At 43.8% G+C, this 15229-nt stretch overlaps 2 protein-coding genes across 2 annotated transcripts; both read left to right on the top strand.

Annotated features, from left to right (window-relative positions):
- The first annotated feature begins 235 nt into the window (after positions 1–235).
- Positions 236–10308, top strand: PRELID3B (PRELI domain containing 3B). The gene is made up of 6 exons (XM_080683161.1): positions 236–452; positions 4484–4652; positions 5858–5947; positions 6380–6450; positions 6570–6672; positions 8056–10308. Exons 1-6 carry the CDS (start codon positions 421–423, stop codon positions 8173–8175), a joined length of 585 nt encoding a protein of 194 aa, XP_080539287.1. The 5' UTR covers positions 236–420; the 3' UTR covers positions 8176–10308.
- Positions 10309–11055: 747 nt separating this feature from the next.
- On the top strand, positions 11056–14897 carry ATP5F1E (ATP synthase F1 subunit epsilon). Its single transcript, XM_080683160.1, has 3 exons — positions 11056–11195; positions 13176–13302; positions 14745–14897. Exons 1-2 carry the CDS (start codon positions 11164–11166, stop codon positions 13297–13299), a joined length of 156 nt encoding a protein of 51 aa, XP_080539286.1. The 5' UTR covers positions 11056–11163; the 3' UTR covers positions 13300–13302; positions 14745–14897.
- Positions 14898–15229: the final 332 nt, after the last annotated feature.

Here is a 15229-nt window from a genome sequence, read left to right as displayed (position 1 = left end):
TTGGGCGGGAATGAGCCGGCCCCGCGGGCGGGGCGGGTGCGCCCGGGAACCCGCTGGGCCTGACCCAACTCTGCCCAGAGGTCAGCGCTTCCCGCGACGCCCTCGAGGGGGCGGGCCGCCGGCCGCGCCTGCGCAGCACAACAGCCTCGCGGCGGCTCGAGGCGCTGCCCCCGAACTGCGCCGACGCGAGCGCCCGGCGCTAAGGGGCGGGGTTTTGTTGCGCCGCGCGCGAGGCTAGGGCCAAACCCGGTCCGGTATAGGGCGTGGGGCTCCGCGTCGGGACGTCCTGGCGTCGGGCCCGACGGCGCGTGCGCGCTGCGCGGCCGGCGAGGAGGCGAGGAGGCGAGGGGGCAGGGCGGGGGCCTGTGTGGCCTCTTTACCTCTTTGCGCCGCCGGGACACCGCGCAGGCTACCGGCACCATGAAGATTTGGACTTCGGAGCACGTCTTTGAGTAAGTTTGGGGCGTGGGACGGGTCGGTGGGGGACGCGGGGCAACTGTGGAGTGGGGGGGCGGAGCGAGGAGGAAAGGTTGGGCCCGAAGTGGTGGCGAGGTCGAGGCGCCCCTCAGGAAGCTGTGGGGCCGAGTTGACGAGCTGGACCTGAGCCCCACGGGGTTCTGGGGGCGCCCGCGCGATCCTGCTCCCGGGAATGGGCCCCCAGGACCTCCAGGCCCAGCCGCTGCCCCGCCGGGAGGGGGCCAGAGGCGCGGCACCTGCCGCCGGCCCCCGGGTGGCGGGAGCGTCGCCGAACACAAGTTCCTGGACGACACTCGGGCGAGCAGCCCCCAGTTTGTACCCCTGGCTTCCAAAGTCCGGGACGCGGCCCGGGGACCCCGAGGGCGTGTGGGCTGGGTCGAGAGTCCCGGGCGGCCCCGCCACCGTTTGGGTGGAGTCTCACGTCGGAATGTGACTGGATGAGCGCAGGCGACCTGGAGGCGAAACTTCCGGCAGCTCGTTGCCTGGAGGAGCTGCCTGGGTCGGAGTCCGAGTTGCAGCGCTGCCTCCTGCAAGCCTGTGACCTCTGTCCCCTCCCGTCGGGGACGCGAAAGGCGAGGGGTCGACGGGGCCTCCCGTGCCCGCAGGTGCGGGATGCCTCGGAGACCGCTCTCAGTGACTGCTCTGGGTTCGCCGAAATGTTCAGTAACGGAAGGGAATAGGCCTTAAGCCGATGGGTGTTGGTAATTAAATTTCCTTCTGGGTCTCTGACTCCACGTACGAAAGAACCACACGTGTAATAATTCGGTCTGTCGTTGCTGAATGCTTCTCGGTCCGCCCAGCACGCCAGTGAACCTCTTTCTGAGCTGTCCGCTGGATTCCACGATCTTGCGCGAGGACCCACATTGTTTTAGCTTTCATAGCTTTACAGTATGTTTTAGTTTATTTGATTAACAGTATTTCAAAGGGCAGTTTTTAAAAAAAAGTTGTAAACTTCTTACCTAATCAGGAGTCCGCTGGGTCCTGGAAAGCGTGGAATGTTAGAATCACAGGGAAGATTTCTTTCTTCCTAGTTTAACATTCTGGGGGCAAAGACCCTGAGTTTGTAGTCTTTCTGACATTCTTCCACCAGGACACATTCTTCACTGCTCCGTTTCAGCCCTTGGGTCCAGGGGTGGTTTCTTCCTTGTGATCCTCTTCCAGGTTTAAATGCTTACATTGTTGGGACTGTGCCTCCTTAGAATATTCTTCTCTGTCTCCCCTAACACACTATTTCCTGGCTTGTCCCCAGCCCCTCTCTGCCCTTTTTTCTTTAATGTTTCCAACGTTCCCATTCGGTATAAGTATTCATTGAGATTCTGTTGTTGGCCTTCTTGTCTAGCATTTTATCAGTGATTCTTAATCTTTTTTTTTTCTTTTTGCCACAGACTTCTCTGAGATTTGAGGAAAGCTCTGGGGCTCTCCTCCCAGAAGATAGACATGTTCAAGTAAAAGCTGTACATGTCCTGGGAGAAGAAGTCCTGATCCTGACTCTATCCAGATACTCAGGGCTTTTCCATCAAGGTCCCAGCTGATCTGTACACACTTAGGGCACCAAAATCTGTACCTTGGGCTCCAGCTGGTCTTGAACTTCACATCCTTATTTTCAGGTCCTACCAGACATCTCTACTCACCTGTCCCACAGGCTCTTCAAACTCAGCGTACCTGAAATTAAAGTCATTCTCTCCCAAAAATCTTAGACCACTTCCCTATGTATCCAACTTAAGGATGATCCAATCTAACAACAATGTCTAAGCCATCACTCTGTGTCATACCCATCTTTGGTTTCCCACACTTCCTTCTGAGGCCTAGCATGTAGTTGGCATCCAGTTGTGAAGTCATTCATTGGCTCCTTCAACAGCTGTGAATGCCCACAATGTACCTACCAGGCACTGTTCTTGGGATTGGCAGAATTTGTTGTTGTTTCAGTGGAGTTGCAGTGTCTCCCACCTCATTTTATAGGTGAAGAAATTGGACAGGTCAGTACCTCACCACCAAGTTCTCCAGACTGCCCTTTGGTGCTATGAATATCTTCCGGTGTGAGATCTTATCACATAATTATACCGAGACAGTTAAAATTAGTTGCAGGAAGACTGTGCATCATAATAGGCCTCCTTTGTAATGTTTGAGCTAGTTCTATTTCATAAAGCAGTCTTAGTTCAAGCAATGGGTGTTTTCAAGTTGGCTCAGAGAGGAGAGAAGGACTAAATTACAAATATTGTATAACCACCCCAAAGCCATGCAATTCTTTTTTTTTTTTTTTTTTTTTTTTTTTTTGAGGGGATGAGGGAAAGAGTTAAGTGCAAGGAAACTAGCTGATCATGGTATGGGACTAGATGAAGCCAGGGAAAGGGTTTGTCCAATTTGCATTTTAGATAGTTGCCTTGGTAACAATCAGTGTTTGTCCTGTATCACTCCTATTTGTGAGGGCTATTTAGATTAATAAAATAGCTCCACTTATATAACTGCATTGATTGCTGAGTAAGGTCTGATGTTAAAAACAGAATGAGGTTCATTTATTTAATATGGTAGCAAAAACTAAAACATCCAATATAATGAATGACTGGTTGGGGGGCGGGGGGGAGAGCCAAGTGGGCGGCACCAGGCCAGCCAGGGCAGATGCCAGTGGCCAGAGGGAGGGGATGGTGATTGCGGGACGGTGGCAACCAGGCAATGGGGGGCGGGCCAGGTGGCACCATCCCCTGATCAGCCCACCGGTTGCCTCCCTCAGAGGGAGGCCAAACTGCGGTTTAGGCCCGCTCCCTGTCAGTTGGACATCCCCCAAGTGCTCCCAGACTATGGAAGGGCACAGGCTGGGCAAGAGGGGACACACACACCCCCAGTGCACAAATTTTTGTGCACCAGGCCTCTGGTTACAAATAATGTCATTGGTTGTCCAGGATTTTGAGATTTTCCTTCTGTCGATGTCAAGTAGTTGTCAGACTTGGTTCTCTGAAAGTTACGTCACCTTTCATATTAAATGTAGTTAATGAGGGCTCCTTTGTAAAGGATGTCTTTTGTACAGCCTCCTGTTCACATAAGTTGTAAACAAATGTACATCACGTTGAATCACCAGGCACATGTGCTTTCACAAGAGATAAAGATGCTACAAGTTCCATTTCCATCCTAGAAGATAAGCAAATCTTATTTTTTTTTTAATATATTTTATTGATATTTTACAGAGAGAAAGGAAGAGGGATAGAGAGCTAGAAACATCAATGAGAGAGAAACATCGATCAGCTGCCTCCTGCACACCTCCCACTGGGGATGTGCCCGCAACCAAGGTACATGCCCTTGACCGGAATCGAACCCAGGACCCTTCAGTCCGCAGGCCGACGCTCTATCCACTGAGCCAAACCGGTTTGGGCCAAATCTTATTATTTTAAGAAATAGCATATTAGGAGCATCTTAAAAACATTTTCAAAACGAATCAGAATCACTCCTTGGAGCAAAGCAATGGATCAAGATTAACTAGAGGGGGTCACTGTTATTTATTACCTTTATGTAGAGAAAAATATATTTTTTAATACGGTATTTAAATCAGTAATGTTTTGAATCTTTGTAATCACTAAGAATTTACAGGGCAAATAAGGTCTTTACTCTCGTTACTTTATAGCTCCATGTAATTAGGGTCAGACAAAAAGATAAATGGTATAATTTTTGCTGCTTAATTCTGTAGAATATAATTTTTATGAATTTGGTTCTTAGAAACCAAATTTACATGTGAAAAGTAGACATGGGTAAATAGGAAAGATTATTTAAGAACCTGTACTGTGATGCTCGGTAGGCTATTTTAATCTTTATAGAAATTAATTGTACCATATAATCTGTGCTGAAAAAAAGACTAAAATGTATATTTTTACAATTTATATTGAGCCCCTAAAATCATCTTTTGAGAAAATTTTCCCTAGGTAAATTAAACTTCAATTGCAAAAAATAATTTGATGGGTTATAAAATGCTTAATTTAAAGGTATATTTTTAAATGTTTGATTGTGCTTTATGTTGCAGCCACCCATGGGAAACTGTTACAACAGCCGCAATGCAGAAATATCCAAACCCTATGAACCCAAGCGTGGTTGGAGTCGATGTATTGGACAGACATGTAGATCCTTCTGGAAAATTGCACAGCCATAGACTGCTCAGCACAGAGTGGGGACTGCCTTCCATTGTGAAATCTGTAAGTGTGTCTTTATTCCTGCAGAAATGTGACTGCTGGGGAGAAGTTTTCCAAACCACATTATAATTTCAAATAGGCTGTGGGAGCAGATTCTGAATGTCATTTTTTCGTCAGTTCAAATTGTATTATAATAAACTTGAGTTATGAGTGTATAATGAATTGGAAATATTATTACAGTCTTCATGAAGGCACCTGATAAAACTTTCTGAAGGAAGCCAGCTAATGCTCTGTAGTTTAAAATGAGGTATATCCTACTTTTCCTGCTTTTGCCAGCAACTTGAGACCAACAGTAAGATTTGGAAGTAATGGTTTGGTGGGAATTGTTAGCTGACAGTTGTGTGGTCAGTGGTGGTTCGTGCACATAAAGAGAACAGCAGTTTCTTGGACTTCCTGTTGCCACATTGTTCCAAGATCTGGGCCTCCTCTCCATACATTTCAAAACGTAGTTCTATTCAGTTTCAAGCAAGCAGGCTTTAGTGATTCGATTTAACCAGCAAGAAACTGGAATGCCAGTTTATAGTGTGGGAAACTCTGGTATGATAAGTGGACCCACTTTTCAGTAGAAGTTCCCTTTCTAGAAGGCAGGTCCACCCAGAAAACAAAAGTACAACGTTTTCAACAGGAAGGCACTGATTGCTTCCTTTGTACAAACCACTGCATTAGGTAATGGGGGCCCAGAAATGAGTGAGATTGGGTGATTGGCTTGGGGTTAGGGCATGGGGAGTGACACTCACTGGGTGTGATGTCCTCCTTCATGACATGGCTGTTTCCTGTCTGAAGAAAAGAGGCCATTGCACCCTCTCCTTTGGATGGCTCTAGGAAAGTGCTGACTGGTAGTCTGAGCTCTCCTTTTTCCAGATGCCATGTTTCCCAGACCCACTGAGTCCCATGTTTCAGCTCCCTGCTCCTTTGTCATTGGCAGGTCCAGCATCCTTCCTCCCTGCAGTACGTTCAGTGGGCTGCTTGCTCATTGCCTCTGGGGAGGGTGTTGTGTGGAGTCTCATCTTATCCATGGGGTGTGAATTCCTGGTATCTCAGAGGGGCCTCCTTTCTGACCTTTGTCTGATGACTCGTGGTTTTTGTTTTGTTTTTTACGAAACAGATTTTTGGCTCAAGACATTAACACATTTTACTTTCAAATAAAATATTGATACACTTGTTAAGAAATCCTTCCTCTGATTACTAATTGTGGATGTTTTATTTAGCTGATTGGTGCGGCAAGAACCAAAACATATGTGCAAGAACATTCTGTAGTTGATCCTGTAGAGAAAACAATGGAACTTAAATCCACTAATGTAAGTTTTGGCTTCCTTTTGTTTTATTTTAAACTATTTGGCCTAAGTTTTTGTCACTCTTAGTGTTGAAGAGATGAATCTAGCTCTGTGGGCGTTTAGGCAGTCAGCACTCACATGCTCTGCTGCCTTTGCCTTTTTTGCAGCTTATCCTCACCACTCAATGAGCCTACTTAGCATTTCTAGGGGCTAGCACTCAATAAAATGATTTGGGATTCTGTGCGTGTTATTACTCTTACAATGCTTTTGTCACATTTATTATTTTTAATAAAAAGTAAGAATGAATGTGAAATTCAAATTCTGTCTACGCAGTAATATCAAAGTGGTTTATTCTTGTTCTGTATACTTAGCAAGATTTGGGTCTGTGAATTAATTTAGGAAATGTTTTTAATCCTGGTTTCCAACATGAACTGAATTTTTTTTTAATTTCTATAGATTTCATTTACAAATATGGTTTCAGTAGATGAGAGACTTATATATAAACCACATCCTCAGGACCCAGAAAGGTAAGTAAAAAAATGTTTTAACAAACTTATTTTACAGGTGTTTTAATTCTTTTACCAAATATTTTTTTTTAAATGAAAGTTAGATCATTCTGAAAATGTGTGAATTTGTTTTGTTCCAGAACTGTTTTGACTCAAGAGGCCATCATCACTGTGAAAGGAGTCAGCCTCAGTAGTTACCTGGAAGGGCTGATGGCGAGCACAATATCTTCAAATGCTAGTAAAGTACGTGAGGCTGCCCCCTGGTTGCTGTTATTCCTGGGTTTTGTTTTTGGAAGAGCTTAGCAATGAGCATGTGTTTTCCTCACAAGCCGATTTTCAGCCATGATACAATGAGAATCCATGTGAGCTGTACTTGCACAGGCTCTGGGCCCAGCACAGCTGGGTGTCAGGCCCAAGCTCTAACTCTTAGCAGCCTTGCACAGGTAAGTTAACCTTTCTGTGCCTTAGTTTACCATCTATGAAGTGGAGGTTAACTGCCCATTTCACAGGGTTAGGCATGAAGAGTCAATGAGATAACATGGAAAGTGTGAGACCCAGGGCCCAGCATGTGGGAAATACTTAATTACATGTTGCCATGTGTCATTTAAAGCACCAATTCTCAACCTTTTTTCATTTATCATTTCCCCCATCCCAGATCAATTTTAGACTTTTTTTTATCACCCTACCCTGTGTAATTAATTGATAGATAATACTTTAAAAATAAAAAGGTGGATTTTTTCCACCAGCCCAGGTAATTTTTGCCCCATTGAGAACGCATGATTTAAACAAAGTTTAGAGAAAAGGATGCTTAGTGCACCGTTCTACAACACTTAATGTAATCATTCAGCAGTGAGAAGATATTCATAGATAGACGCCCGCTTTGTTCCAGACAGAATACTAGGCTAGACTGGGGATACATCTGGAAATAAAAAAAAATGTGGTCCCTGCCCTTGTGGGACTAAGAAAGGCAACATTCATTGCACAGCGGATCATTAAAAAAGGAAAAGTGCAAGAAGGTATGAGTGTTTAATGAGTATTCGGTGAGTGATGGTGATAGCTGCATGAGGGGTGTGATGGTTGTGAGGGACGTGCAGGGAGCACTTCAGACAGGAGTTGAGTGTGCAGAGGCCCTGAGACAGGAAAAATGAAGTGCTGCTGCTGCTTCTCCTTGCGTAACTGCATAGATTATAGTGTGCCAGGAGAAAATGGTTGAGGAAGTCAGGGACCAGATCTCTCAGGATTTTGGTTTAAATCTTTGGTTTTAGCAATTACATAGGATTTTGGTTTAAAATACAAACATAAAAAGAAAAGGGGGAGGGGTTGGCTTCACTCCCAAAAAGGTCACTACTCTAATCATGAAATAAGTAAAATATCACTGTCACTTGATTATAGATTCTTTGGAGGACATCTTTTGCATACAAAATAAAAATCAGTTTATGGAGCAAGTCAGTTGCTCAAGGCATTTATTTGGTAAATAACATCAGGAAGAAGCAGCAAGGACAAAAATCTATCATGGCGTGGTTTAGTTAGACTTGTAATGCCCCCTTCTACTTCCTTGTGTTCCATTTATTTGATAGATGCCTTTGCTCTCACTCGGTAACAATAAATGTATTGGATTTTTTTAAGGGCCGAGAAGCAATGGAATGGGTAATACATAAATTAAATGCTGAGATTGAAGAATTGACGGCTTCAGCAAGAGGAAGCATAAGGACACCAATGGCAGCAGCAGCATATGTAGAGAAATGATGAAAGTTGGTATACAACACCCAGTCCCCCAGATCTCTCCTAACTGGCATTATATTTATTGTTATTTTAAAAATACATTAAAAAAGTATATTTTAGGTAGAATTTTTTTTTAATAAGCCGAAGAAAAGGTATGTGACTTGATCAAAACAAGGAGGTGTGGTGTTTCTAAATAAAAGGGGACATCTGAAATTATTAGTGTTGTTTGAAATGACTTTGGTTTTGAAGATTCCATAGTTATGTGAGAATTTAACAATTTTTGAAAGGTACTTAGAAATCGGTGTTAGTATATTTAGTCTCCTTCAGGTTGAATTTTAAAGCTTTTCATGCATTGGAACTCTACCTGGCTTTGGACCAACCCCAGGACAAAGCAGAGCCACCTCCAAATAGACACAATTACTCTGCTGTGGGAAACTTTAAGAGGGAACTCACTTTCAAAGGAGAAATTGTATAGTTTTAAAAGATACAAATTTGTATAAAATAACGTGCTCTGCTTGCTATAAACCACCATTAAAAACCACAGTGTTTTAATTTGGTACTTAAATGACATTTTTGGAATTAAAATTATCACTTAAGTAATATATAACTGCATCTTTATTCTATGAAAGAGTACTGTATTGATTTGCCAAAGTTTTGTAACTTAGTGAAGATATTACCTTCCGTGGATTTGTACTTTATGACCTATATGCTGTATTGTGGGCCGGTTGTGTTAACTGAAAAAATAAATTCATTACCGAAATTTTTCAGCACTCTAATCTTAAACAGAAGAGCAGCTGTTCACATCTTTTAGAATTTCACATTTGTCTAATTTGTAAAATTGCCATGTGTCAGAATCATGGTTCTGTAATTGCTAAAACATGATCTGCCAGGTTATTTGAATATAATTACTTTCTGTAGTAATTGTGACCACAGAACATCTTTTTTACATGAGGAGCTGTGCATCATTTGAAATTGCCCAAATGATGTCTTGATCTGGGGTACAAATCCCAGGTACCTATTGTTTTTAATAATAAGGTGCCACTGATGGGGTGGTGGTAGGAAGGGGGGGAAAGGTATTGGCCTAAAATAACCACTACATGAATTGCTTTGTAACTTATTTATGGGGAATCCTCATTTTGGGAGCCAAAGGGCCACTGCACTCAGAAAAACAATCCAATAAATGTATTTTGTTTCATATTTTGTAGCAGTTAATTATCAACCATTAAAAAATAATCTTTGATACTTGTAACTTGCTTTTAGAGTATTTTTGTTAAAAGGTGATTAGCTTCTTGCCTTTATTTTACAATGCTTAATGTGATCAACTTCTAGTCAGGTTTCCTTTAAAAGAAACCAGGTAATATATGTACATAAACCACAGAAATAGTATACCAAACTATTTAAAAATTAGTGTTTTTCTACTTAAAATATTGTTTAGCTTAAGACTTCTTGGCATTTGTAAAAGCAAGTGAAATTCAATAAGGTTTTTTATTATTTTTGTAACCAGAGATGGTTTTTACAATTGAAATAACATTTCAGCTAAACAAAACATTGCTATATACTGATTTTTTATTGAAAGTTGCCTTGTATGCCCTACCGGTTTGGCTCAGTGGATAAGTGTCTGCCTGTGGAGTGAACGGTCCCAGGTTTGATTCTGGTTGGGGGCATATGCCTGGGTTGCCGAATTGATCCCCAGTTGAGGGCATGTAGGAGACAGACGGTCAAGGATTCTCTTCATCATTGATGTTTCTTTTTTATCTCCCTTCCTCTCTAAAATCAATAAAATATATATATTTTTTAAAGTTGCCTTGTATGGTTTCTGTAAATTATACTTTGTTCTGAAAAAGGTGTAATGAATGCACTAATGATAAAAAGGTTTCTTAAGTTTTATTCTGTTCAATTTTTAGTGAGAGCTAATGATAAAATTCTGTAAATTTTTATTTTCCTGTGTAATTACTCCTTTCAGTTAAATAGCTGGTAGTTTGTGGCTTTTACCTGTAAAGATATACACAACAAGCAAATACATTTGAAAGGACTACACTGGAAGTGTTCACTGAATAGACTCGTGGATTAGAAGCATCTAATCCTATTTAATATTAAAAGTGGATTTTACACTAATGAACCGTTCTTAATAAAAACTTCATGGTTTTTCCTGATTATAATTCCTTAATATATTTTTAATTTTGTATTTTTATTGATTTCAGATGAAGGGAGAGGAAGAGATAGAAACATCAATGATGAGAATCATTGATCAGCTACCTCCTGTAGGCACCCACAACCCCTGCATGTGCCCTGACGGAATAGACGGAATCAAACCTGATCCGGGTTCATAGGTCTATGCTCAACCATTGAGTCACACCGGCAGGGCTGGTTATAATTTCTTAAATGTAAAAAGCAAAGTAGATTTTTTTCCTCCTAAGAATACACTTAATTGTCACGGCTGTATCCTAGCTCTGTGCTGGGGATGAGTCTCTAAACTGGTCGTGCTGAAACGGGTTTTCCACGTGTCTGGGGCTCTCCCCCTTTTGCAGGCAGCACAGGTTTTCCTAAGACTCCGGGCTGGCCACTTGTTCCCTGAAACTCGGGTGTTTCCCCCCACCCCCCATGGGGTGCGCCCCACACCGGCCACAGCTTCGTATCTCCGGTCCCCAAACCACGCGGCCTAGCGTTCCCTCCAGCTCTGCTTGCCAAAGCCGGGGTACTACGGGAGCCCTCGGGGCACAAGCTCATCACCCGCCGAGCCAATCACGAGGCGTAGCCGGCCAGCCTGCCCGGGGATTGGCAGTCACGGCCCGTGCCGCGCGCTCCCATTGGCTCCCGGTGCCGGGGGATTCTACGGCGGGACAGCGGAGGCTGTTCGAAAATGCCGGGCGGGGCCCGAGCGGCTGGATTGGCAGGTCCGGAGCCCCGCCCCTTCCGCTTCTCAGGCCTGACCTTCCGGCCGCTGGGTCGCGCTGAGCCGACATTGAGGCGTCCTCACGATTCGGTCAGACTATCCCCCCCTCTCGCGGCATCATGGTGGCCTACTGGCGACAGGCTGGACTCAGGTGGGCCCGGGTCTCGGGAGGGGAGCGCGGGGCGGCCGGGGCCAGAGGTCACGCGGGCGCGTGGGGGTCGGGAGGCGAGCGCGCCCAAGATGGCGGCATTCCGGGGCTTAGGGGCGGGCCGGGCGCTGCTGGAAGCGGGCGCAGCCTCGTGGGGGCCGCGCGCGCTAGCACCTGCGCGCCTGCCTGGGGTGCAGACCCGCACCTGGCGCGACGCCCTCCCCTCCCCCCACTTTTAACCCCCCTCCCCCCCCAGAGACAGCGGCTCTCAGCGCAGGCCCTTTACCCTTCTCACGACACTCTCTTGTCAAAGTGACAAAACTTGGGAGCTGGAAGAATGGGGGACAGTCCTCTGGATGTGATCACTGTTAGCCTTTTCTGGATCAAATTGGGGCCCTTTACAATGGTGCACACGTTTTATTTTTATTTTAAATTAACTCCGTTGCTCTTACCTGTGCACAGGTGGTGGTGGCTCATGGACGCTCCAATACGGAACCCATTTGAGGACAGAGCATCTGGTGTAACGGGAAAGACCCCCGTCTAGGTTACTGTGTTCCCTGTCACACCTGATTGCTCTGGCTGTCACTTAGTCGAGTGCAGTACCTTGCCCCAAGTGATAAACCTCTCACCTGCCCAGATAAAGTAGCACCTTCTAGTGGCGTCCTGTAGGTAGAGGCCTGTGAGACACCTGAGCAGCCCAAGAGGTCCTGACTCGGGAGGTCACGCAGAGTTTTGCAGAATTGGGAGGAGGATAGTTCCAGGAATGGGTACCGTTTATTAAGCACCTACTATGTGCGTGAAGGGGTGATTCATGCTTTTCAAATGTTGTCTCTCCTCCTCCCACCCACAGGTGGGGCGAGTATAATTACCCCTCTGTTTTATTCTATTGTTTCTCTGGGTGAATAAAGGAGCTGAAAGATTGAACAGCCCGAAGGTCACCCAATTATTAAGAGTGGAAGCAGGGATTGGAACGCCTACCTCTTGGCCAAAAAAAAACACAAAACAAAAAAAACACCCTAATCTGAAAACATGAGAAAATAGACAGCATCACTCTCCCCTCACCCCCTTCCTGTTTTCAAAACGTGTACAAAGTGAGCTGACATCTTGAAAATAAGATGTTGATGGGTGTCCATCTACCAAACAGGAAGCAGGCTGTTAGATATTTTGCTAGGATTGATGATATTCTCAAAGGACTGTTGCAGTTTAATTTGGATACGTTGATTGAGAAGTATGTTTAATGGCAGAATTGTGAAACAGGATCCAATATTCTTGGGAAAACCTTTGAATAATCAGAGGGAGAACTTTTAATTCAAAATAGTTTTTTTTTTCTTTTTTAATTATACATACTTTACCTTGTCAGAATAATATAAAAAGTTTCAAGTAGAGAAATTGGGGGGAATCCCTCATGTTATAGACTCCATTAACATTTTGGTCTGTTTCCTGTGCTATGGGATTTTTAAAAATATATTCATCTTTTATTTTTTATTTTATTTTTTTAATATACTTTTCTTGATTTCAGGGAGGAAGGGAGAAAGAGAGGGAGAGACAGATAGAAACATCAATGATGAGAGATAATCATTGATCAGCTGTCTCCTACACGCCCCACATTGGGGATTGAGCCCACAACCCGGGCATGTGCCCTGACCAGGAATCGAACCATAACCTCCTGGTTCATAGGTCGAGCTCAACCACTGAGCCACGCCAGCCAGGCTATGCATCTTTTATTTTAAATTAATATGTATTAAAGAGGGGGAAAATATAAAGTAGAAAAACTAAAGCCCACCCATCCTAACACCAGTTAAGACTCTGGTACATTTCTTCCTAGTCTTCTTTTTTGTTGTTGACATTGTTATTTCTAAATCCAGTTCTATAATAATGTACCCTCAAACCAAAATTAAAAATACAGGAAGAAAAAAACAGTTACACACCAATCTGGCTGGATCCTTGATAATTAACTCTATGTTGTCTCTCATTTTCTCCCAGCTACATCCGCTACTCCCAGATCTGTGCAAAAGCAGTGAGGGATGCACTGAAAACTGAATTCAAAGCAAGTGCCGAGAAATCTTCCGGCAGCAGTGTCAAAATTGTGAAAGTGAAGAAGGAATAATGTGTAAGTTCTGATTGAGTTAGAAGAATTGCAGCTTAAATTTTGAGAGTACTTAAAAAAAAAAAAGTAATTTTACTTTTGAACTTGTCCCATTTTCGGTCAATTAGTCCATGTAGAAGTTAGTGGGATAATAATTTAAAGCATACAGGTTATACAAGTCCCTTAGCAAAATCAAAGAATGTTGTTTGGGGCCCTGACAAGCAGAAGTAATTGGCACATTGATTTTCAGCTCATTTAGCAGTGCTTAGGTAGAGATCCATCTCATTTTAATTAAACTTGTTTCATTTGCACAAAGTCAAATAATCTGGAGGATAAACTCCCCATTTTTGTAATTGCTGTTGGCATTACATAAGAGTTCAGGAGCTTGAAAAATTATAGTTCTTTGTGTTTTTGTTTCCCCCACACCTGCTAATGTTCTCACAAATCACTACCTAATGAAGGGCTGCAAGTACAGGCAAGGGTCCTGCCATTTATCAGGCAGTAGAATCTGCAAGACCCTCAGTGAGCCCTGCTTTACCAAGTGTACTCTGCTCTCAGAGGGTTTGGCCATTTCACTTCTCCAAAGACGTTGGCAATGATAAGCTCCATTCTGCACAGCACAAGACAGTTTTGTACATTTGATCAGTCATACTTTTGTGCTCTGAACTTCTAAAGTGATTTGCTCTATAAACCACTTTTTGAACATTGTTATTTCAAAGATAAGTGAAATAAATTACCAGAGAGATGTTTTCCATATTTCGTTTTCTTGTTTTGCTTTTTAAAAAGCTTCCGACCCACAGTAGCAGGGAAATGTGATAAATATTAATCCTTTGGCAGCTTGTGGTTATGAGCAATTTTACTTATTGGAACTGTCTTCCCTAAGCGCTTCTCATTTTCATTTTGAATTAGTAAATATTTTATTACCAGTCTAGAGATAGTGTTTTGAATTTAGTCCTTGTTCTAGGGGCTCTCTGTATAATCGCATAATTCTGAGTGATGAGACCAGGTTTTATGTGGGGTTGTTTTGTTTTTAACAGTGAGCTAACTTACAGAATCACAGCCCTGCTCTGCAGCATAGTCTAGCAGCCAAACTCCGCATCTCACTCCCATGACCTTGTGATATCCTTGGGTCAGGAAGCAGTGTCCAGGTCCGTAAGCAAAACAGCCACTCTCCATATGTCCTGCAGGGCATTCGTCCCACCCCATCAGCAGAGCGGGGAGTTCAGTGTCTTTTAAAGGCAAAGTAGTTTCTTTATTGCTAGGCAAGTGTTTGGTTTTACTTAGGGAAGTAAGTACCTGTTCAGCTAAGGCCCTGCTGAGAGCCAAGGCTCCTCACCAACCCAGTGAATTGAAGCCACAGTTACGTTATATAATTCACTGTAAGGAGGTTATTTCCCCCATTCATGTTGGGTTTTCAAGAAAACACAAGAGGACTAGCAACTTCTGCATTTTCTTTTTCCCCCTAGACCCTGCCTAAAGCTTGAAGTGCTACATTTTCAAGGTGAAGATGTGTGGGCACAGGTTATGGCAGATTGAAAACGATCTCACTTCATGGGGAAAATAACACCTGTCTTATGGATGGATTGACAATGCCAATAAACTGAAACATGCTTCCCTCAGGCTGCTGTATTGGTTTCTGTCGGACTTGTTCTTTTTCTTTATGGGAACTGCCTGCACAACTGCTGGGCCGGGACCCTGGGAATTGAGGTGTCTCAAGTAGGGGAAGCAGTTTTAATATCCAGTGACCAAAGAGATACAGGAAACAGTTTGAAAATGTCTCAAAATAGAAAGTACTCTTTTTCATGACATTAACTGACAGACTATGTCATTAAGGCTTTGGCTGCCCCTTATCTCTGAATCGGCGGTCGTGTCAGCCGTGATGGGTCGATACCCTGGTGCAGGCAGGGGTCTATAGGTAGTGTGCTGCTTGGCCAGTAGCTTAAATGAAAGT

Source organism: Plecotus auritus (genome assembly GCF_963455305.1).
Source record: "Plecotus auritus genome assembly, chromosome: 8".
NCBI classification, from domain to species: domain Eukaryota; kingdom Metazoa; phylum Chordata; class Mammalia; order Chiroptera; family Vespertilionidae; genus Plecotus; species Plecotus auritus.
Note: the sequence above shows the minus strand (reverse complement) of the source record. Positions and strands in the feature narration are given on the sequence as shown.

Excerpts from the sequence above, each read along its gene's own strand:
- ATP5F1E (XM_080683160.1), top strand. The coding sequence starts at position 11,164 with ATGGTGGCCTACTGGCGACAGGCTGGACTCAG. Across the intron at positions 11,196-13,175 it reads TGGCGACAGGCTGGACTCAG|CTACATCCGCTACTCCCAGA; the intron begins GTGGGCCCGGGT and ends ATTTTCTCCCAG.
- PRELID3B (XM_080683161.1), top strand. The coding sequence starts at position 421 with ATGAAGATTTGGACTTCGGAGCACGTCTTTGA. Across the intron at positions 4,653-5,857 it reads TGCCTTCCATTGTGAAATCT|CTGATTGGTGCGGCAAGAAC; the intron begins GTAAGTGTGTCT and ends TGTTTTATTTAG. Across the intron at positions 5,948-6,379 it reads TGGAACTTAAATCCACTAAT|ATTTCATTTACAAATATGGT; the intron begins GTAAGTTTTGGC and ends TAATTTCTATAG.